At 35.0% G+C, this 23960-nt stretch overlaps 2 protein-coding genes across 8 annotated transcripts in view; both read left to right on the top strand.

The window, feature by feature from the left end:
• LOC123685740 (proteoglycan 4) overlaps positions 1-11059 on the top strand; it is a 48128-nt gene extending 37069 nt beyond the window's left edge. Inside the window, exons 4-19 of one of the 7 annotated variants that reach the window (XM_045625590.1) lie at positions 250-402; positions 545-615; positions 672-752; positions 962-2173; positions 2434-2561; positions 2673-2866; positions 2921-2967; positions 3048-3206; positions 3404-4651; positions 4993-5097; positions 5156-5349; positions 5406-5631; positions 6327-6456; positions 6676-6983; positions 10290-10488; positions 10578-11059. In XM_045625590.1, coding sequence (XP_045481546.1) covers positions 250-402; positions 545-615; positions 672-752; positions 962-2173; positions 2434-2561; positions 2673-2866; positions 2921-2967; positions 3048-3206; positions 3404-4651; positions 4993-5097; positions 5156-5349; positions 5406-5631; positions 6327-6456; positions 6676-6983; positions 10290-10488; positions 10578-10736 — 4614 coding nt within the window. In that variant the 3' untranslated portion in view covers positions 10737-11059. Of the gene's footprint in view, positions 1-249; positions 403-544; positions 616-671; positions 753-961; positions 2174-2433; positions 2562-2672; positions 2867-2920; positions 2968-3038; positions 3207-3403; positions 4652-4992; positions 5098-5155; positions 5350-5405; positions 5632-6326; positions 6457-6675; positions 6984-10289; positions 10489-10577 lie in introns of all 7 variants that reach the window. The other 6 variants (XM_045625591.1, XM_045625589.1, XM_045625592.1 and 3 more) reach the window with 6 other exon arrangements.
• A 3634-nt stretch (positions 11060-14693) lies between these two features.
• On the top strand, positions 14694-23755 carry LOC123686110. Its single transcript, XM_045626093.1, has 4 exons — positions 14694-14973; positions 17844-17969; positions 22666-22815; positions 23052-23755. The coding sequence occupies exons 1-4, from the start codon at positions 14841-14843 to the stop codon at positions 23153-23155; spliced, it is 513 nt and encodes a 170-aa protein (XP_045482049.1). The 5' UTR covers positions 14694-14840; the 3' UTR covers positions 23156-23755.
• Positions 23756-23960: the final 205 nt, after the last annotated feature.

Below are 23960 nucleotides of genomic sequence, written 5' to 3'. Positions count from 1 at the left end.
TCTGCAAAATAAAATTATAAAATTTAATCAGTTCCTTCTGGGTGTTGCAGTTTCTTTGTCAGTTAATATATATCTCAGAGAAATATAAAACATACCAGTTTGTGGGATGTTGTATCGACTGACTAATCAGCTAATTAAAAATTATCTAATAGCCTATATCAAATTTATAATAGCAATTAAACAGAACGAATCCAGATACCCACGACTCATGACCTGGCATGGTAATTTCAATTTTTTGTCTTTGTTCAGCAACAACAACTGTATCAAGAATCAGAAGAAGCATTGCCTGAAGCACAAGAAGAGGAGAGTGACCGACAGCAAAGATTTTATCGTGGTCAACCATCTACCATTGGACAAGTTCAAAGAGATAGGGATGGCCTAAGACAATCCAATGCCATAGCTGTAAGTCAGATTTTGCAATGCGATACTGCTCGAATAGCTATGTTAAATAGTTTGAGAGATGTCAAGGTTCCATTCTAGGATGAATTATTGTTGACTATAGATCTCACTTCGTGATTTCACGATCGTTTTTTTTTTTTTTCAGTATCACACAGGACAGAAGGAGAAAATCGGTGTCATCTCGTTTGGTATTCACCAACCTCAAGAGCATCAAAGGTAAGAATGTGTGCGGATAAACTTGGCGCAAAAGAATAATATAGAATTTACCTTAGAGACTTGACTGATTACTTGGAAATATTGACGACTAATAAGTTGACTTTGACGAGGAGGAAAAAAAGACAAACTGGTCCCAGGTACGTTATGACACAATCACACAAACTTCATCGACAATTTCCGACGCAAGACAATTCATAAAATCCATGAATCATCGTTGTAAATAGAGATGTAACATGATATCGAAATCACCTCATCGAGGCTATCGATTTTCGAACCTTTTCCAAATTGTCAAATTCTCCCTTTCTTCAACAACCAAACATTTCGACTAATATAGAATTGTATTCAGTTCCTTTTTTAGTCCAAATATTGGGCCACCAACTTCATGGAGTAGCATCCAGACTCTTAATAGACCGTCTTATCCACCATATCAAATACGTCAACCAACTGGACCTGACTCATCCTATAGAGGATTTCCGACTCGACATCACCCATCTAGACAAACCAATTACAATAACCCAAAAACACACCATCCATCAAGATTTTTAGACGTCAATCAATACAACGCAAACTATTTTACATCGAATGCTCAAAATCAGAGGAACAATTATTACTATCTCCAAGTAGAACCAAAGAGGATACCAACCAAAGCGGAGGTTTACGAAAAACCTGAAAAAATTAAGCTGAAATATATACAACCATCTGGTTTCAAACCTCTTAATAATAGCGTCACAGAAGCGATCACTAAAGGTTTCGATATACAAAAAAGTTATACGTTTCCTCCACAAAATTTCACGCTTCCTCATAGACAGAACGATTTCGAATGGAAGCCACAAAGTGATCGAAATCATTCTAACGCTAAATTTAACGCAACGCCGTTTCATCTGAAGAATTCTAATCCAGCCCAAAGTTTCCCATCCAAAAATAATGTGAACAAATTTACAACTGAAGAACCAACTAAACAGACTAAAAATTACACATATTCAACTTTTTCCTCGCCTAGTATCACGAATAATTTCGTCACGACTGTTACTCAAAGAACTATAACATTCGAAACATCTAACAAATCACATCCTGTTACTAAAGTATACGCTAATCACAACTATGACGAGAAAACTGAACCTTCAACTACTTCAGGAAAGACAAAGCAAACGACTAAACCTCCTATGAAGTTGGAAAACTATACCACTAAACCAAAACTAAATCAGAGTACTCACGAAAGAACTAAATTTGCTGAAGTAAACGCGAAAAGTAATAATAGCACTTCTAAGAAAGCTACGAAATATTCCTCAAAATATAAAGAAGACTTAACTGCTGGAAAAATGATAAGGAAACCATCGAAACAAGGAAGTAGCACCACGGTTTCTACGACATCTCCTAAACATACTACAACGTTTGCACCTTCCCAGACAGTAGTCGCAAAAGGATATCAAAAATCTACGACAGAAACACCAACGACTAGACAACCAACAAGGTCGAGGACAAGGCAAACTTCCACTACTACCTCTTCTAGAGGCAAACACAGACAAGTTACGAAAAACAGAAATAACACCACTACCAGGTAAATATTACAGGTATCGTGGGTCTAGAAATTCTAAGTAAGGTTGAATGATTTTCAATAAGTTTCAACTGACTCACTCATTACAAACAGTACTGACAGAATTTAAGTGAAATAATTTCATACCTATTGAGGAAGTAAGTAGAGATGTTAGTTGAATATATGAAAGGGAATATTTGAAAGATTTGTATCAATTTGATGTCTTCCAAATATCATCCCTTTTTGCGTAAAAATAAAATTTGTAATTTATTCTTTGTTCTTAGAGCTGAATCAACAACAGCTGCACCAGAACCGATATCTATAACATCTCGTAACTTCGCTACCACGAGTCAATATTCAGCCAATGCCTACCAGCAATATGAACCGGAATATGATGACAAAACTAAATATGGTAATTATATCAATGTCGATACCATTCATCAAAATTTGAACAAAATTCAAATTGTCTCACAACATATTCCATTACGCGATTCTTGTAGTTCAAATATACCTAAATTTCCAGAATACAACAGCTACAATGAACCTCAGCCAAGTGCTGCACCAGTATCTTATAGAAGTAGAACTGCTGCACCAACATATCAACAGAACGACCTGCCATCTCCGAAGAGAGGAAATGTTATTCAAAACGACTACATAAGAGGTGGTTACCAAGAACAGAACCTACCCGAATACCACGATGTGGCCTACGATAATGAAGTAAGTACGAAAGCCTTATAAAAATTCTGCGACTATAAAGGATTTTCGTTCCAGGAGGAGGACCATAACTCTTACAGACAGTCTAACAGACAACCAATCAGGTAAATCAATCAATTTATCACGAAAAACTTCAGAAACTTCATTATCAATGAATTATATAATCAAACTTTAGGGAGGACAGAAAAGAGACGAATCTTATTGAGGATCATCCATCGACATCTAAATCTAAAAATAGAAACGCCGTGTCTCACACGTCCAGTACTAGTAGATACTCAACAAAAAAACCTGTCAAAACACCTACACCAACAATTTCATATAAACAGAGTACAGTTCCATCAAGGTACTTATGCCTAAAAAAAAGTAGCATGGGTTGATTTACCACTGCAAGAACAATGTACAATTTGTAGCTTCTTCGTTGAATCATGTAGATTTTTAGCTTCATTCCTGCTTATAATTTGACTATTATTTTGTTGTATTTACGTTTAGTTATATGTAGTTTGTTTATAGTTGAGTTAAAGCAAAATTCATTTCTTTTAGAGCATCGTCAAATGCCACAAATGAAAACTTGCAAGTCTATCCAAAGCCGAGTCACTATTTAGTTCCAGGAAAATCCACACTCTATACTTTCCCAACAGAATCCCAATCCAAGAATACACAAACAGACAATTCAAATCCAAACGAAACTTTAGAATTCGTCGAAATTGAAGAGTCTATTTCAGTTTCTTCAGAGCCAACTAATCAATTACTCTCGTCAACATCTCGTTATATTACTAAAAAACCACCATCCAAGTCAACTTACCAAGTCTCTTCAACTGGAACATCATTTAAACATGAAGATAACATTGAAGCAAAACACACTCTTAATAATTTTTCCTCTTTTTCGACTACTCCTTCCACTTTCTCTAGCAAATCATCAACTTATTCTTCAGGAAACCAGAATTATGCTCTCATTAATCCCACAACCTATTCTCCGCCTCGGTTTCAATCAAGAAATACGCCTTCGAGATCGCAACAAAAGAATGACAATATCAGAAGTACGACTTCTAGAAATAGAAAACAAGCAAATTCGCATTCTGTTCAATTCAGAGAAAGTACGAGAAATAGTAATTCAAAAAAGGCCAACTCGGTGAGGTTCGTTCAAAACTTCGTTCCAATCAATCCTATTTCTATTAATCAAGAACTAATACCTATCGACAATCAGGAACCCCCAGAGGATGAACTCTACAGTTCTACTGAAACTAGTCAAATGAAGACGACGTCGAGATATTACTTTACGCCTAGAAAAAGTACAGTACCCAGTACTACTATTAAAGACGAAACTACCGAAGAAAAAGTTATAGAACTATCAACAACTACTATCGCGAACATAGTTTCCTCGCAAAAAACCGAGATTCTAAATAAACCAGAACCAACTATACCAGTACAAGATCAACAAATACTCGAAAAACTGAACCGTTACATAAATTCAAGTTCCATAAACGCTGATTTTGTACCACAAAATAAAGTTTTCAAGGGTACGGTTGAAATACCTCCTTTAAAAAGCTTGATAACCGATTCAGATACAGTCAAAGATGAACCAGACCTACAACCAACTTACAAACTGAAGCCTTTCAAATTACTTACGAAAACTGCACCAAATAAGACAGATTCTTCCTTGATTACCTCAACTCCTAGAATTTCCCGGATAAACCCAGCTTTCAAATTTATGATGAATTCCCTGCGTGGAACCAAAGGGCATAACACAAAGTGCAAAGAATCTCAAAACTGCAGCGATTTCAAGCTGAGGTACTTTCCCCAATGTTTTTGCATGCTTTTCTCCTTTTAATCACTTTATTTCCGATTAATCCAACCTCACTTGCTTCTTGTTCTTATTGGACAATAGAACACAATGTTCCTTAGAGACTGGAAGTTGACTTTGGACACTTAAAACACCTAACTCAGCACACACTTTAACACTAGTCTAACGTAGAAGTCGAAATAACTCTTTGTTCCATTGAAAATCATTCAGTAGGTTAGTGACAAGTAGAGCATGGTATAAATTTGATGCAGCTTAGATGCACCTCACTGGAAATCATTTGATTCGAAGATTTCGACTGGTGTTCTTATGAATTTTCTGGATGTTTCAGGACCACAAACAGAGGTCGCGGTTCAGGGCATTACACTGCCGGAAATGCCATCACTAATGATGTAACTGTTAATACAGTTACAGTCAATAGAGGTACTCCACCATCGTAAGTTACCACCAAACCAATATAAGAGAACAATCTGATTTGTTTGTATTCCTTCCAGACGCTCAAGACCAACCCTTAAACCTTCAACATCTATTGTGTCGAAAGCTCAAGAATTCGTCGATATCTACAGATTCCCTCCAAGGAGACCCGATCCTATTTATCCTCAACCTCAACCTGACAAAACTGCTGCCAAGTGTAGGAAAGACGTATGTCTTCTTCCAGACTGCAACTGCGGAGGAAAAGATATTCCTGGTAGGGTTATACAAGATTGAATTTAGGAACTCGCCTTGCAACTGGTTTAATTTCAGGTGATATTCCTCCTGATCAATTGCCACAAATTGTACTACTGACTTTTGACGATTCTGTCAATGACTTGAATAAGGGGCTCTACCAAGATCTTTTCGAGAAAGGCAGGGTTAATCCAAATGGTTGTCCTATTTCTGCAACCTTCTACGTCTCACATGAATGGACTGACTACAGTCAAGTGCAGAATTTGTACTCCGATGGCCATGAAATTGCATCACACACAATTTCGTAAGTTTTACATACTAAACCGATATTTCAATCATCAATCACTTATTGAATATATCAAGTGTTGATATTACACTCTTCACGTGACATATATACCTGATGCAATTATGTGGAAATTCCAACTGTGAAAACTTGCATCATGTTTAGCACTAAATATAATTCATTCCAGCATTTTTTTTTCCTATGATTATTTCGAAAGCTCCAGAGATTACAAAAAAATTGTAAGTTTTGAATTTCAGTAAACTTATTACAATCAAATTTTCTGATATTAATTGAAATGTGTCAATTCAACAGAATGAATCGTCTTTTTCTTAGTATGATAATTTCGAAAATAGGCTTTTGATGCCTACTGATGAATATGCAATACATTTCTAAAACTCGAATATTTAGCCATATTTAAAATCCCGTGATAAACCGAAACGAACTGGATTGGTCAAACTAACGATGGCGTCAATTTTGAGTAAACACTTGTCATTTGAATTTTCGTTCCTTCGAATTTAGTGTTTTGCTGCGAATTTCTGATATTTTTTAAAATAAAATATTGTACATAGAGACATTTGAATAGTTTCCTTTATCTAATTGATTCAAAAAATCTTTCGAATAGCCTATTTTTTCGTGCATGAAATTCGTTGATAACTTTTTATTCTGATTGATCTACTCCTTTCAACATTTTATCAAAAATTCACGATTCTTTCCAGGCACAGTTTTGGAGAACAGTTCTCACAAAAGAAATGGACTAGAGAAATAGCAGGTCAAAGAGAAATTTTAGCAGCATATGGTGGAGTACACCTCGAGGATATAAGAGGAATGAGAGCTCCTTTCCTTTCTGTAAGAGTTTTTAACATTTCACTTTCAATACATAACAATGGAGGTTCATAAAGATTTCAAGTTCGCAACTGTTGACCTCTCAAATTGTGCTACTATCTGTCGAAATCATTCATTAATTCATGTACGAATCTGGTAGAGATCAACAGGACCGTACTAAGAATCAGAATTCATCGAAATATTCTCGTTATTTTATTAACTGTTGAAATAACTATTTTCCAGGTCGGTGGCAACAAGATGTTCAAAATGTTGTACGATTCCAACTTCACATATGATTCTTCGATGCCAATATATGAAAATAAACCTCCAAGTTGGCCATATACTTTAGATTATAAACTTTTCCACGACTGCATGATACCACCTTGTCCTACCAGATCCTATCCAGGAGTTTGGGAAGTCCCAATGGTGATGTGGCAAGATTTGAACGGTGGAAGATGTTCCATGGGAGATGCTTGCAGCAATCCAGCTGATGCTGAAGGCGTTCACAAGATGATCATGAAGAACTTCCAAAGGCATTACACAACAAACAGGTATTTATCTACTTATGTAACATTAATTGATTTTTCTCCAGGTCTCTTTAAATTTTCTGCTTTAATATGAAGAAATCTGCAGCTGGGGCTCATTGAATACTTTGAAATACCTATGGTGAGGCCGTGATTAGTGAAAGAACTTGCCGATAGTGGTTTCAACTCGTGTCAACGCAACAGGAATTGGAAGCCATTTAAAAAAAACGCCTGAAAGTCATGGGAATTATTCAGAAGCAAGGAAATTGGGTGCCCTATGGGTTGAAGCCGAGAGATGTTGAACGGCGTTTGTTTGCTTGTTAACAGCTGCTTGCAAGGCAAAGGCGCATTTTGACTGGAGACGAAAAGAGGGTTCATTCACGATAATCCCGAAAATCATAGGAAAATACTGGCCATGCTTCCACGTCGACGGCCAAACCGAATATTCACGGTTCCAAGGTCATGCTCAGTATTTGGTGGGAACAGCTCGGCGTAGTATATTATTAGTTGTTAAAACCGACTGAAACAATAACAGGTGATAGTTATCAAACGCAATTAATGCGTTTGAGCTGAGCATTGAAAGGCAAACGGCCGCAGTACAAGGAGAGAAATGAAACAGTGATTCTACAGCATGATAATGCTCGACCCCATATTGGGGAAGTGGTCAAGCTATACTTAGAAACGTTGAAATAGAAAGTCCTACCGCACCCGCCGTATTCTTCAGACTTTGCTCCCTCGAACTATTACTTGTTTCGATCAATGGCATACGACCTGGCTGACCAGTACTTCCGGTCTTACGAAGAAGTAAAAAATTTGATCGATTCGGGGATCGCTTCAAAAGATGATCAGTTTTTTCAACGCGGGACTCGAAAGCTGCCCGAAAGATGAGAGAAAGTAGTGGCCAGCGATAGATAATACTTTAAATCATTAATGTATAACGAGTTTTTATCAATAAAGCCTCGAATTTCAGAAAAAAAAAACAGCGTAAGCAAAGTTGTACGTCTATGTAACAATGTCAATGCGTTGTTGAATCGAGTACTTATTTCCATTTTTAGTAATGGCGTAGTTCTTACTTCTCAAATGTCCGAAAATGACAGCTGTCCAGATACCGGGCTATTCAAAATGACACCTCTTATTGAAAAATCCTCTACTTATGTCACGTCAATGGATCCTTCCTCATTTAAGAATCGTACTGTCGATTTGACCTTACGATCACCGCAACGTGAGTAGTCTGGGAAAACTGACATTCTAAAAATTGACAGTTTGTCGGTGCTTAGTAGGAACTTTGTGAAATAGGCTTTATCATTAAACTGGATTTTGAAATTAGAGTTGCCAAATCGGATGCACAATAAAGCCTTCATATAATATATTACCGAAAATATTTTAATCCGGCACTGCTGAAAACAACTCTTGACAATTCTAGGACCAAGCTTTCAAAGGTTTTTCCAGTGAAAGAAAAATGGGTCACGCCGATCTGATGTTGACAGGATGAAAAATCATCAAATACATCAACTCTAACAAAGCCCTGGTTCGAAATAACATTTATAGTTAGCCTATTGTTCTATTTTTTTTTCTAAGATAATATCCGCAACAAGAAAGGTCCATTCATATGCGTTCTACCTGGACTAAATCAATCATACATTGTTTTCGCATGAACGCATTGTTGCGTTGTATTTTTGTTCGCGAATATCGCAAAATCTCGTACAATATTTGCAAGTAATGAACCGACCCTGAAATAAATTCAAATAAGCTCTAGCCTTACAGACAGAAAACCGAGAAAGGAAAATTGCAAATGAGATCAGTTTTATCTCGAAAATCATTCATCTTTGCCATTTGAATAATACGCGAAGAGGGTGATAAATAAAATTATAAAACGCATTCACCTTGTTAAGGCGTAATTACGCTATAGGATAAAACTAACATGTACAGGTTGGTTAGTGTGCCTACTCGCATTGCTCTTATTAGGTGTACAACTTTGCTTCCGCCTTTTTTGCAATAGATGGCTGTAGCGGTAAGTGGTAGTCGGAATGAATAGATCGAAGATGTCATACAATAAGCTTAGGTATTTGTTAACAAAACGCCATCGAAATATAAGTCGATTTGTGTCTGCATCATAAAGTTATTCTGGATTAAACATGTCAGCTTATGAGTCAAATTCTGGTCATTTGCGGGAGGTTTTAATTTTTTGCTTTAATAGGAAGAAATCTGCGGCTGAGGCTCATAGAATGCTTTCAAATAGCTATAGTGAGGTCGCTCTTAGTGGAAGAACGTGCCGAGAGTAGTTTCAACGCTTCAAGAACGGCGATTTTGACGTAGAAGACCAGCATGGCGGTAAAAGAGAGAAGGTTTTTGAAGATGCAGAATTGGAGACATTACTTGATCAAGACTCGTGTCAACGCAACAAGAATTGGCAGGATCATTGAGAGTGACGCAAGAAGCCATTTCAAAACGCTTGAAAGTTATGGGAATAATTCAGAAACAAGGAAATTGGGTGCCATACGAGTTGAAGCCGACGTTTGTTTGCTTGTGAACAGCTGCTTGTAAGGCAAAGACGGAAGGGATTTCTGCATCGAATTGTGACTGCAGACGAAAAATGAGTTCATTACGATAATCCCAAGAGCTGCAAATCATGGGGATATCTCGGCATGCTCCCACGTTCGGATGCCAAACCGAGTAATCACGGTTCCAAGGTCATTAGAGGTATTTGGTGGGACCTCCACGGCGTAGTGTATTATGAGTTATTAAAACCGACTGAAACAATCACAGGCGATCCTTATCGAAAGCAATTAATGCGTTTGAGCCGAGCATTGAAGACAAGAGGCCGCAATACAGCGAGAGAGATGATAAAGTGATTTTACAGCATGACAACGCTCGACCCCATGTTGCGAAAGTGGTCAAGACATACTTGGAAACTCTGAAATGGGAAGCCCTACCCCACCCATCGTATTCTCCAAACGTTGCTCCCTCGGACTATCACTTGTTTCGATCAATGGCACATGGCCTGGCTGACCAGCACTTCCAGTCTAATGAAGAAGTAAAAAATTGGCTGGATTCATGGATCGCTATGACCAGTTTTTCCAACGCGAGATTCGTACGCTTCCCGAAAGATAGGAGAAAGAAGTGTCCAGCGATGGACATTACTTTAAATCATAAATGTTCAACCAGTTTTTCAAAATAAAGCCTCGAATTCCGGAAAGAAACGGTTGAAGCAAAATTGTACGCCTATGTTTGTAAACTCAAATTCACCAAACGAAGAAATAGCAGCTCTTCGATGGATTTTCGGAAGTCCTAAGCGAGTTGAAGAATTTTATCATGTTGATATGTTCTTTTCAGAGCACCTTTCGGACTTTTCTACCATGCCGCTTGGTTCACACAACCACACCATAAAGAAGGTTTCATCAACTTCTTGGACAACATCTTAGCTATGAGAGATGTCTGGGTCATCACCAACTGGCAAGCTGTACAATGGGTCAGAGATCCAACACCAACATCAAGATTAGGATCCTTCAAACCATTCCAATGTGACTTTGCAGTAAGTATATTCAATAATAAAAGCTTTTGAGTTATGAAATTTCGAATAATTGAATAAACTATATCATTAATGTTTTTGATGTTTTATAGGACAGGCCAAAACGCTGCAACAATCCCAAAGTCTGCAACCTTTGGCACAAATCTGGAGTGAGGTACATGAGAACTTGCCAACCTTGCCCTGACATCTATCCATGGACCGGAAATTCAGGAATTCGCAGTAGTAGAATCGATAACGATATAGAAGATTAGATTTTTAAGATTAAATTATTTATATCGACTTCTCTCTTCTTTGAAGAGTGGAATTTTCCATGTGAATGTAAAGTATGTGTGTTTTTGTACACTTTTGTTATCGACAGTCTTCGATACTCCCTTGTTTCTTTTTGTAAATTACTCTCCCTATCTTGTATAACGTGTGCCTTAAATATAAGAAAACTAATTGATAATCGGAACTTTTCGAGTGAATACGTTGAATTATCAAATTTCTTATTTATTTATTTCGATTTTCAAATTCTTCCTTGTATTATGATGTGAACCAGTGAAAAGAATGTTAAATAAATTATAATTTATAACAACTCGATTTTTTCAATTCATCTCACACTATCACCTTATAAAAAGAAGATGAGCGCCGACGATAAGTTTCCAAAAATTTTAATTTTTTTCATTCAATCCGTACTCACCTAGGCCTACTCTACCTCTGGTAAGACTATATACAATTACTCCCGGGACACCCTGTATAATAAATTCTAGAGTATTTCATCTAAAGAGTGGGTGTAAGTAATTGAAAAATGATTTCAGTGGGTTTTTCAATTCGCACGATGGATAATTAATTTATAAAGGTGATAAAATGAATAATAGAAAAGGTCAGATCATTGCGTGTTCTGTTTTGAGTAAACGAAGAAGCGGTTCCTTCATTATCTTTCGACAAAACTATCCTGACATCGAGGCATAAAATATTTGTTATCCGTTCGTGATTTTCCTTAACTGCGTGCTCACTAGTTTCATTCCCCACCATATCAAGAGAAAATCTGTTAGGTACTTGCATGCTAGTAGTCGATGTTCCTATATTTCTTTCCCTTATCAGGAATATCTACATTTCGAATGTTGATAAAATATCAAGGTTTTTCCCTGCTCACGGAGCTTTCCTTGATGGTTTTTCCTTTCCATCGCTTAATCACCCTACACCGTCAGATTACATATGCAAATTTTGTCGGTGAATACACTCGATCCAGGTCGTTTTAACTTGGTTCATTACAACTGACTCTTTTTCAATTATTTAGATAATTTTACCATTTTGCGAGCAATTGATTGATTTTTTTATAGAAATTCGATATCTTACATATACCACTGAAATTTTGTTTATATGTGAATCATCTCTGAAATGTGTTATTCAGAAATTTGTATTTTTACACGTGAAAAAATGTAATTTTTATGATCTGATAACTTTTCGCACTGCAGAATATCATATCAAGGACTTCCGAAGGAATATAAAGATTCAAGAAAATGCAGCATTATTTATCAAAAAATTACAATGTAAAGACCAAATTAATTTCAAATAAAAGAATTTGAATGCAGAATTCTCATTTTATGATTTGTTGCCGAAAAATATTATACAGGGTGTTTCCAAATTAGACGTGATCCTAGTATATTTAGCGATAATCAAAAATCAACAGTTCACGGGATTTTGAGTTCTTGTTATTTTTAAAAGATTTCCACCTTACTTAATTTTTGTTCAATTTTTTCTACGCTGACCAAATCTGATTATAATGTCGAATTATTTTCGTAGCCAGCGAGAAGTCTAGATCGAACACCGTTAGAATAAACGAAGCAGGGAGAATATTGAGACTTGAGAGTGACTTTCAGGCGGAACTTTCAGGAAGAACTGAAGAAATAAGAAGAAGAGCACGTGCTTGTATAAAGAATGGTGGAGGTCATTTCGAACATAATTTATGGATACATTCTTGTATTGAAATTTTGAGTTCAATTGCAAAAAAAATATTTTATTATTTATTTTCCTTTTTTTGATTATTTCCCCTTTCAAATCAAAATCAGCACAAAACTAGTGCCTGCATTCTAACGAAAGTTTTTCAAGAAAATAAAGAAAGAATTCGGCAAGTTTTTGAAATAATTTTGTCATACGTAAATTGTGGAATTCGATAGTTGCAGCACATTTATATTAGGAATTTACTATTTTTTCCTTCATTTACAAATTTCCAAATCATACTTATTCTTATTCAACATCTAATACAGCATAGTTTTGCTTCTTTGATGTATATCATATCATTTTCTCATGAAAATAATCCAAAATTCAAATCAAAGTTGGTCAACGTAGAAAAAATTTATTTATCCGATTTTATTTTTCAAAATGAAAATGTGGAAAATCGCTCGGACCCGTCAATTTCTGATTTGAGGAGGGAAACCTTTTCTTTTTATCCAGGTAACTTCAACCCCCCAACAGGGTTGAGCACAACCCATTGATTTTTAATAGGGACGAGGAGTGTTGCGATAACTAATTTTGAATATACTATTGAGTACTATCTGACCCTAAAATTCTGCTTCAAAATATCCATCGATAATGAAATGACAGCAAAAATAGTGAAAGAGCCAATGTGCAATTTATCTCGAGAATATTATTCATATCCAACACATTTCGAAGCTAAAGGGTGTTTTTTTAGAGCTATAGAACTTTAAATTTCAATAAAACAACGATGGATTATTCGATTGACATGAATTTTATTTATCCGCAAGATAATCTTGTGGCATTACATTTTAAATATGATTTCTGGCATATGACCACCACGACTGGCTCGGATGTAGTCCTATCTGGATGTCCAATTTTCGATGACTTTTTCCAACATTTGTGGCCGTATATCGGCAATAACACGGCAAATGTTGTCTTCCAAATAGTCAAGGGTTGGCGGCTTATCCGCATAGACCAATGACTTTACATAGCCCCACAAAAAATAGTCTAGCGGTGTTAAATCACAAGATCTTGGAGGCCAATTCACAGGTCCAAAACGTGAAATTAGGCGGTCACCAAACGTGTCTTTCAATAAATCGATTGTGGCACGAGCTGTGTGACATGTTGCGCCGTCTTGTTGGAACCACAGCTCCTGGACATCATGGTTGTTCAATTCAGGAATGAAAAAGTTAGAAAAGTTAGTAATCATGGCTCTATACCGATCACCATAAAGCCCATAAAGCGCACCAAACAGTCAGTTTTTCTGGATGTAACGGTGTTTCGACATACCCTTGAGGATTAGCTTCACTCAAATGGGGCAGTTTTGTTTGTTGACGTAGCCATTCAACCAGAAGTGCGCTTCATCGCTAAACAAAATAAAATGGACGTAATGCGCGGTACGTATTCTGCACAGAACCATTATTTTCGAAACAAAATTGCACTATTTGCAAGCGTTGTTCAGGCGTAAGTCTATTTATGATGAATTGCCAAACCAAACTGAGAATAAATCACATTTCAGGATCACATGGTAGGTACTCGATAAGATCTTCAAAATGAGGTATTGCAACAAAATCAAGTGGTTGTACTCACCTCCGTTGGGGGGTTGCAGTTACGGGAGTGCGAAAAGGGAAAAGTTGTTCCTCCTCGATTCAGGAATTGACGGGTCCGAGCGATTTTCCACATTTTCATTTTAATTCCGGAAAACCGAGGTGTTATGTTTTCGTTAGACCAGCTTGTATTATACAATTCAACGGAACATCAAATCTGCACGCCACTGTCAGGAGCTGCCAAATCGTGAGGTGTATAGATGTATAACTTAATAATCTCCTCAGTAAAAAAACATGATTAATGACAGATAATGGCCTATACATCCATGCGTTGCCAAATTCATATTCTGTTCGTTAAATATAGACACAGGAAACAGGGGCGTAGGGTCGAGGGTGTCGAGATAATGGAGATTGGGGTTCCTTGGCAGGCATAGTGCGAGCATAGGAAGAACCAATATCGAACTAGAAAATGATAAGGGGAGGAAATTTCGGCTAAAAATAATACAAGGTGGAGCCAGGAAAATTACGTAACAAATGTATTTTTGAAGTCATCACACTTTGCCAGTTTATCCAACAATTTGTAAGGGCTCTGTAGGAAATGACGCAACGGATCGCGTGACCACATAGCATTTCAGTCGACCCAATGCCCCTCAGTTTTCTTATCGTTTCAAGATTCCGACCAAGACGTTAATTCTATGCCATATACATGTGCACGATTTAGTACGGTGTATGGGGCGCATGCCCGTTGAAAATTTTAATACTCTGCATTGGCACACAATTTAAATTCTCCTTAAAAGAGCGTGTAGTTTAATGTGAGCACTTCGCGAAGAAAAATAACGTCCGTGCGAAATGAATGCTTTTTTTGTGACTGTGTCTATACCGCTTCTTCTAGTGCTTGCTGGATTCAATCATGCACATGGCCTTACCACTTTCGGGAAATCGAGCAACAACAATCAGCAGAATGCACCGATTCAACCCACTGGTACGATCAGATACTCTTCAATATATTCTGTATATTGAAAGACGAAGAAAAGCCCTTAGTTCGTCTTTATTCCAAAACCAAAACTAGCACATAATCATCCAAATTGATGCACACATTTTAAATAAGAGCGCGAAAAGTTGCGCGTTGTTCAGAATGTTCAATTTTAAAGAAGAAGTCAATTATTTTCTTTCAAGAGAAATAATATGATTCCACTTAATTAATAAATGAACTCGAGAATTCTTTTTATCCAGATTTTTTCAGGGGGATTTTCACTAGTCTCTATTTCAATTAAAATCAAATAACACATGCTGAATCAGTGCAATATTTGAACTACCAAAATCTAAACTTTGAATGCCTTCCTAATCCCTTGCCGAATAAATGAAGATTGAGTACCACCTGTTTGAGCAAATAAATGCGGAACAATAGATTAGAAACAAAGATATTGAAAACAGCTGAAAAAATTGAACCCGGGACATCCGCCAATTTGTAACTTGAAATCACCAAAGAATAATATAGCAAGATAAATGATTTTTGGCACTAAACATAGTCATTCAACATGAGAAAAATGAAAAAATATTTGATGGGGCAGTGTTGGTCTAACTGCGAAAATAATTTTATTTCTAACTAAAAAAAAACATTATTTTGAGTCGATGATGGTACCTTGGAAATCGTTACAGGATTATAATTTTAACCCCCATGAAATAATCACCGCTTACATTTTGAAATGTGCAGAATCCAAAAAACAAATAAAAAACTCCATTCTCCGTACGTCCTTCAGAGCTTACTAACAAACTATATGAATTTGGTACAAAAATCTGTTGTTATAAGTATGACATCTTCCTAGCTTGAATTAGTCGCTAGTGTAGGAGTTAATAAGTTTCAAATTTTTTAAACTTTTGTCAAATTCAAAATGTTATAGCAGTTTTTTTAATTTCAAGCCCGCTTTTTTAATGATTTAAAATAGGTATTTCAACAGGCCAATTGAAAAGTCCCTGGTCTACCATGTTAAAACACATTTTTTGGCAAAATTCGATTTTTCTTCAAATGGGGCCCGTTTTTCAACGATTTCATTCTTTAAACGATCCAATAACTCTATATAATAATCGCCGTTGATGGTCTGGCCCTTTTGGAGCCATCATATTCATTGATTCATTGATTACCTTATTATACTTTGCGCATCCCAGAATACTGATGCCATAACCTTGCCAGCTGACTGTTGTATTTTTCCTTGCTTTGGATTCGGTTCATCGGTTGCAGTCCACTCAGCTGACTGTCAATTGGACTCTGAAGTGAAATGATGGAGCCATGTTTCATCCGTTGTCACATATCTTCATGTTTAGGTGATCTTCACAATGTCAGCTATCTCGATCAACTTCACTTCATTGTCATTCAAAATTATTTTGTGAACTTTTTTGATTTTTTCGTCGGTGACAGCCTCTTTTGGGCGTCCACTGCGTTCGTCGTCTTCGGTGCTCATTTCACCACGTTTAAACTTAGCACACCAATCAATGATGGTTGATTTTCCTGGTGCAGACCTCGGAAACTCTTCATCAAGTCAAGATTTTGCTTCAACTGTATTTTTCCCCTACAAAAAACAATATTTAGTCAGCACACGAAGTGCTTCTTTTTTCATCTTTTTTCAAATAACAAAAGTAACTCACAACGCAATATCTCTCAAACTAATGGTCGAACTACTGACACATATCGTTTAAAGGTTGGTACTAACTAAAAATCATATGGATTTAATACTAGCACCACCATCTGTGCATCAGACCGGGTACTTTTCAATTGGCCTAATATAAGTACGACATTGGTATTCTTAACTTGAATTAATCCCTAGTGTTGGGATTAATGAGTTTTGAATTTTTTAAATCTTTGTCAATATGGCTGGGTTCAAATCCAAAATGGTTTTGTAGTTTTTTTTTTTGACAATTCAAAATGGTTATTTTTGAAGCAATAATGAATCACAATGTTTAATTTGCAATATCCATCATTATATAACATAATTTAAACTGTTTTGGGGCTTGATCAACGACTAAATCACTCACGCTAAACTTCTTTCAGAAAAACCCTCTCCTTCTGAATACCAAGATTATTATTCGAATAGATCATCAGGAATCTATTTCTGTCGTAGGTATTCAGTTCAAATGCAATAATTTTCCACCAAAGTGCTTATCTGGTATGAAGATATTATGGTATGCAACAAGAGAAATTATAAGCTGACCTCTGCTTACTTCGTTAAGTTTCGTCGGAGAGATATCACGATATCTAATCAAAATCTCATTAGCCATTTTGTTCTTTTCGTAGCTTCGCCTCAAAAGCAACTCAATCCAGATCACAAATTGCTGTGCAATCCTAGGAAACAAACCTATTGTTCAAATTCGAGGTCAAACGAAAAAAATATATCATTGAAAATGAAACAGTACTGAAATATCAAGGACATGGTTCTCTTCGCGTGTAGAAATTCATTTAATATCTTAACTATAAAATAATATCTGCAGTATACATTCGTTGAAGTTATTCAAGTTGGCTTAAGGAAGGCATTACAAAGTTGACTACAAATTGAACAAAATTATACTAAATTCGAATGATCAATATAGAATTTACTGATTACATTAGTAATTTTCATTAATTTCTAGTATTGTTGATGAATTTTTCAGTCCTATTGATCAGACTCAATGCATACATTTATTGAAATAAAACTCCTTATTTGATCCCTCAATTTTCAACCGTTGAAATTCATGGATTGGATATTGAAATCAAGTGGATTAAAACAAAATATCTTAATGCTGACTATTTCAGAATGGGAATATTAAATCAGGAAATATAAATACCAAATATAAATATGAATAATCTAAAATTTCTTTCAGTTCAAAGACCATGTAGATCACAAGCTAATTGTACAGTGATAAAAGGAACAACTTGTTTGGGAGGATACTGTTTATGTGGTGATAACACCAATCCTGTGAATGGAGCATGTAAAGCACAAATCAAAGGTTGGTTTACAATAATATTTACAATTCAGTTTGGTTATCTTCAAAAAAGTGTAAGTTTCTATAGAAAAAAACGATTTAATCAACATACGAAATGGTATACAGAAGTTTTTACTTCATAATTTTGTCTTTTCATATTTTTTCTGGAGAAATAATGAACAAGATGATTTTTTTATACAGGGGGTTTTCAAATTAGACGTGAACTTTGGAGGACGTGTTAGTATGACACGTTTGCTGTTGTTTGAGTGATTTCTCACCTTACTTCATTTTTCTTCGAACGTTGACCAAATTTGATTATAATTTTGGGTTATTTTCGTGGCCAGCGAGAAGTCCGGATCTAACACCATTAGAATACGAAGCAGCGAGAAGATTGAGAGTAAATTTCAGGCGGAAAGTAACTACTGAAGAAAAAAGAAAAATAGCACGTGCTTATACTAGGAATGGTGGAGGTCATTGCGAACATAATTTTGAATATATTTTTGTATTGAAATTTTGAATTTAATTTCAATAAAAAGAATATTTTATTCATTACTTTCCTTTCTTTGCTTCTTTCCCCTTTCATATCAAAATCTGCTGAAACAAAACTAGTGCCTGCATTCTGACAAAAATTTTTTTGGAAATAAAGAAGGAATTTGGCAAAAGTTTACAGAATAACTTTGTCAAACATAAATCGTAGAATTCGAATTTTGCAGGCAAACATATATTAGAAATTTAATATTATTATCTTCATATACCAACTTTCAAATCATACCAATTTTTTTTCAGCATCACATACAGCATAGTTTAGCTTTTTTCATACATATCATATCCTTTTCTGGTGAAAATAATCCAAAATCTAAATCAAACTTGGTCAACGTAGAGAAAATTAACGAAAAAAGATGTAAGGTGAGAATTTTTTTTTTAAATACAAAACTTAAATATCACAGAATCTGTTGATTTTCGGTTATTCATAAATATGGCTCAATCGACAGTAAATGAGTGATACTAACACCTTTTTTCAAGGTGCACGTCTAATTTGTAAACACCTTGTGTAGATTAGTTCATCTTATTAAAATCTTAAAAAAATTGTCATATCAAACCTTACCTATTCATAAGGTTTGATAGGACAATTTTTTTATTATTCGAAATAAGGCTGTTTCTGGAAGAAACCACATTTTTTTAGTATCGTTCTTTATAGGTTCTAACCAAGAATGATATTAAAAAAATTGTGGTTTCTTCCAAAAACAGCCCTTGTTTCGATTCGATCAATGCCAGGATTGTTGAAATTCAGCAAGAAATTGAAATTCGTCATGCCACGATGGAAAATCCGTTAAGAATATAATTTCAATTGGGTTTTCCCATGCCATGTTGTTTTCCAGTTAAACTCGGCTTGTTAAATCAAATAGTTACCTACCCCTCAAATTTGACCTTATGCAAATGGTATTCGTTGAAAATTCCGATCTGGGCAACTTTTCTGGAATTGATCGAAATCCATACTAACCACTTCTGCCGTTTAAAACCACTATCGCAGTGGCGTATCTAGGGCCTGATTTGCATTCAGCCACTTCGTAAAGGTCATTCGACGGGGTGAAAGGTTATTTTGCCGATCACTTGGGCCATAATTCAGATTTTTCGAACGATTACTGTTTTGGAGGGAAGTACTATGTTTGCCTCAACTGTGGATGCCAGATCCACAGTAATGATACCCTTTAATATCGATTATCAGCATAACCTTATGCTAGCCAACCTCTTGAATAAATGTTTGTTCGGTTTTTGAATAATTCAGAGGGTAGGTCAACATGCAGACGTTACGAATTTTATGCGCCATTGCTTCAAACACGTAGAAAATTACGTAAGCCAAAATAGATTCAGACATAAATTGCATGAATTTATCTAATGTAGGTGAAGACTGCTGATATATTTTTCTACAGTGGACATAATATTTTACTGAAGTTGTAACCAGATAGGCTTGTTTGGTAGAATATTTCGCAAAAATTTCACCTTTTGGAAATAAAAACATTAGTGAAAGGTGGTTTTATGAACAAATTAACTGTGGCCGAGTGTAGAATTGATATTAGGTCTATGGTGAATATGGTCAATTTTAATAGCTCGGAAATTTTACGAGTTAAATCCATATTGTGGCAGAGATGGTATATTCAATTTAGTGTAAACAACAAAAATTGTGCTCGTACGTCAAAATGTTATGAGTACTTATAAAACAAAAAAATTTCCAAATTTACGATGTTAATATCAAATTTCACCTGGCAATATCAGATGTTGCCAATTCTCAATACATAAATAGTACCCCCCGTATTTGCAAGATAATTCAAATTTAAATCAGCATTTATTCTCATACTTTATGTAGGTAGTTCTCATTAATGAAAACTGATAGGTAAGTATATTCAATTCCGGCAATCCATTTAAAGGAGCACATTACTCAATCTATCAGAAAGATTTGAACAAATTCGAAACAACTTTTAAGTGATGTTTTCATAGCATATGCAACTAACACTTCACTCGGGCTCTCATGCAGTAACAACATAGTTTTTCTTAAAATTTCTACTTTTTTCGTCAAAGTAGACGCTTTCAAAAGTGATACATGTAAAAGAAGATTTTCAGCTGAAAAATATGTAGGTATCTCTCATATGATCTGCTCAGATGTCTGCAAACTTTTTTTCAAATTAAACTGCTCCTCATTTCAATCATATTGAAATTAATGAAAACATCATATGAGCGATAAATATTGATGAGACTTTTTCAGCTGAAAATATGCAGTCATTTCGAACTCCTCACAAGAATTCAGACTATGTTCCTGTTTTTTTCACGAGTTTCCGAATATTTTGAGAATTTCTTTGATTCGGCTTATCTTTAATTGATATTACTAATATAATTGAGTAGAATTGAGTATTTTTTTATCTCTCTGAAATTGTATGCATGAAAGATATACAGCCAGCCCTATTACAAAATATGAAATGCGAAGCATTTTGAAAGTTAAATTATTCATTTCAGGCACAACATGTCTGACAAAAAATGAAGACTATACTCACTAGGCTATCTGATAGGCAAAAAAATTAAGGGAATGTCATTTGAAGAAATGGACTTATTGACATTTTTTAAAGGTCATCTTTTTCAAATTACAGTGTCTTTCGGACCACCTGTAGAGTGATCCGTAAATTTGCAGGAGACTTGAAAACTTTTCAGGAAGTCAATCAAAAATTAATCTTAGAATTTATTATTTCGAACGGTTCTCGATATATGATTTTCAGTTTGTACCATTAAAATCATGACAGTTTTCGAAAAAAGTGGCCTACGTCGAAAAGTACCACAGATAAACGATGACAAGTGGGCAAGAGGGTACCTATTTCGAAATCAGAATTTCATGGAGATTATGAGTAGGTATGATATAAAAATTGGGCATTCTCATTCGAAAAACAGGTGGTTTCGTCAAAAATTTAGAGTCAATGATAATTTGAGCTTACGCGCTGAGTGCTGACTCAAAATCCTAGCCCAAAATTTACAAGAATTATCGAACGACCGAGCACAATTGATTCACCCTGTATAGTGCTCTTTTCTCTCAAATTAAGTATACTCAGCTATCGGACATAGAAGTAGATATGTACTTATTTATTTCCGAACTATTGAAGGTTTTTCCTTCAAATTGCCTCCTATACGTATCATTTCGAAACCACATTCTATAAATACTTAAAAAAATCATATCTAATAATCATTACGCATCGTTTGTGAAATTGTTAAACACTATATAAAAGACAGAAACGAACTCGATCTTCCATTTTCTCATAGATTAAAATAGGTACGCATTCCATTCAAAGAAAATTCAGTTGCGTTCACCACTGTGACTAAGATGAAAAATGGACTTTTAATTCATCCCATTACAGAATTTTAAATACGTTACACCGCTATTCGGTTGTTGAAGGAAATCCCCTGCTATATTCGCAACACATAGGAAATAATTTAGGTCTATTAAAGGGAGAAATGCATGCAAATTTATAGATTATTTACAGCTATATATGCGTCAACTGAAAATTTATGTTCTTTTTCATTCTACCTGATACAATTTTACGATTGAATTAACATGCTATAGATTCCCATAAGGAACATTCATTGGAATTTAATTCAATATAATCATTTCTGAGGACATTAAGAGTTATGTTAGTGTGAATTCATTTGTAAGGAATAAAATTCACATTGGAAAAGAAATATATTGCTAAAAAATTACCTGCATACTTCAGAATTAAATTATAGTTATTCATGATTTAAACGGTATAAATGCGTTCAATTACCATGGAAACAAGGATTTATTTTCGTTTTTAAGGACAGTATTTTTTCGTTCTCACTTCTATAATTAATTCATCGAAATGTTTTTGATACTGCTTTCTTTATTCCATCTTGACTAGAATAACCTATACAATTTGAGTTGGTAATCTCTTGAGGACCACTAAATAATAAAATATAATAAATTGTATAGTGACTCTGTCTGCCCGGGAGGTGGCGTTATGGGCGTCGCGTCACACTCTACTACGGTCCCGGCTGGTTTATGTGGGTCGCCGCGTTGCAGCAGAGTCACCTCTTCACCATATTGTGAGAGGGCGTCTTAGACTTACTACTGAATTTTTGATATTTGCAATATTAAGATTTGATGTTCTCTATTTTATTGTTGCATTTTGTTGCACTAAAATATAATTAAATATAAATTTTATAGGTCCTCGACACTTATGTACAACAGACACGGATTGTGTGGATAATGCTGATTGTTTACAACAAAAGGACAAACAGAACAAAACAGACCCAAATGGTGATAAAATCTGTACTTGCCAAGAAGGTTTTGTAGAGTTGGGATTTCAATGTTCAGGTAAAAAACAAATTGAAAAAATCATAAGATGGCCTACTAAGTAATTCAAAGACTTTTTTCGAAAAAATCAACTTCGAAAAAACATTGTTTCATAAAGATAAACTTTTGTAAAGATCGAAAAATTGTTGTTTTCACTTCACTTCTTATGAAATTGAGGATCTAAATATTGGTATTTTTTCTGAACAATTTAACAGCTGAACTTGTAATGTTCATTGGAATTGTTTTTTTTTTTACAGGAGCTACCACATTATCAAAATTCCCAGGGATTATGGCTCTACTGGGTGTTTTATTACTTTGCAGAACCTTAAACTGGTGCAATTTTTTAAAAATCGCACTTTAATGTGATCACATGGATAAATCGATAACTTGCACTTTTTTCATGGATGCATAATGCATTATTTAATTAAAAATGTTTTTCGCCGATTACATGAAACATTTCTATTCATAAATTATTAACTTATTTATATGTAGATATACTTCTCAATCCATTAGTCTTGATTTTGTAGTTTAGGAACTACTATTCATTTTGATGTGAGTAGCAGCTTCATAAAATGAAAAAATATCCATTGGATAACATTTTGTGCCACATTCATCATCTATTTCGATACCTACTTACAATATCGTGATTATAATTACAGTAGTTTAGCTTTGCGAATCACAATAATTATATTTCTCAAACATTGTTATCAATAATATTTCAATTCCATGATTTCTTCAACTTTCAGCTTTTTATTGTTGATATATTTCTACTGGGATATCGTCAATCGTTTTGTTATATTGCACCATCACGTGATTTACTAATAATGAATGAGCACGATTAGTTTTAGATGTAATATTAAGCACTCAATAAATAGAAAATGATAATACTGAATAAAATTCATTATAATTTTATATATCTAAACTTATACCCTTATTTATAAATAAAAACTGAAAATATAAATTCAGTATATTTCTTTAACGGTTCTGTTTTTGGAGAACACATCTCCAGGTAGTGCATCTACTTCAAATTAATAAATTAACGTAGGTATTGTAAGTGTTTGAATTCTGCATCCGTCAGTTTTCATCATACAAAACCACGAATTAATATAATACTAACGAAAAGACGAATATAGAAATTATGTATGTTAGGAAGAAAATTACACTGA

The sequence above is a fragment of the Harmonia axyridis genome, chromosome X (assembly GCF_914767665.1).
Source record: "Harmonia axyridis chromosome X, icHarAxyr1.1, whole genome shotgun sequence".
NCBI classification, from domain to species: domain Eukaryota; kingdom Metazoa; phylum Arthropoda; class Insecta; order Coleoptera; family Coccinellidae; genus Harmonia; species Harmonia axyridis.
This window is presented reverse-complemented; position numbering and strand designations above follow the sequence as displayed.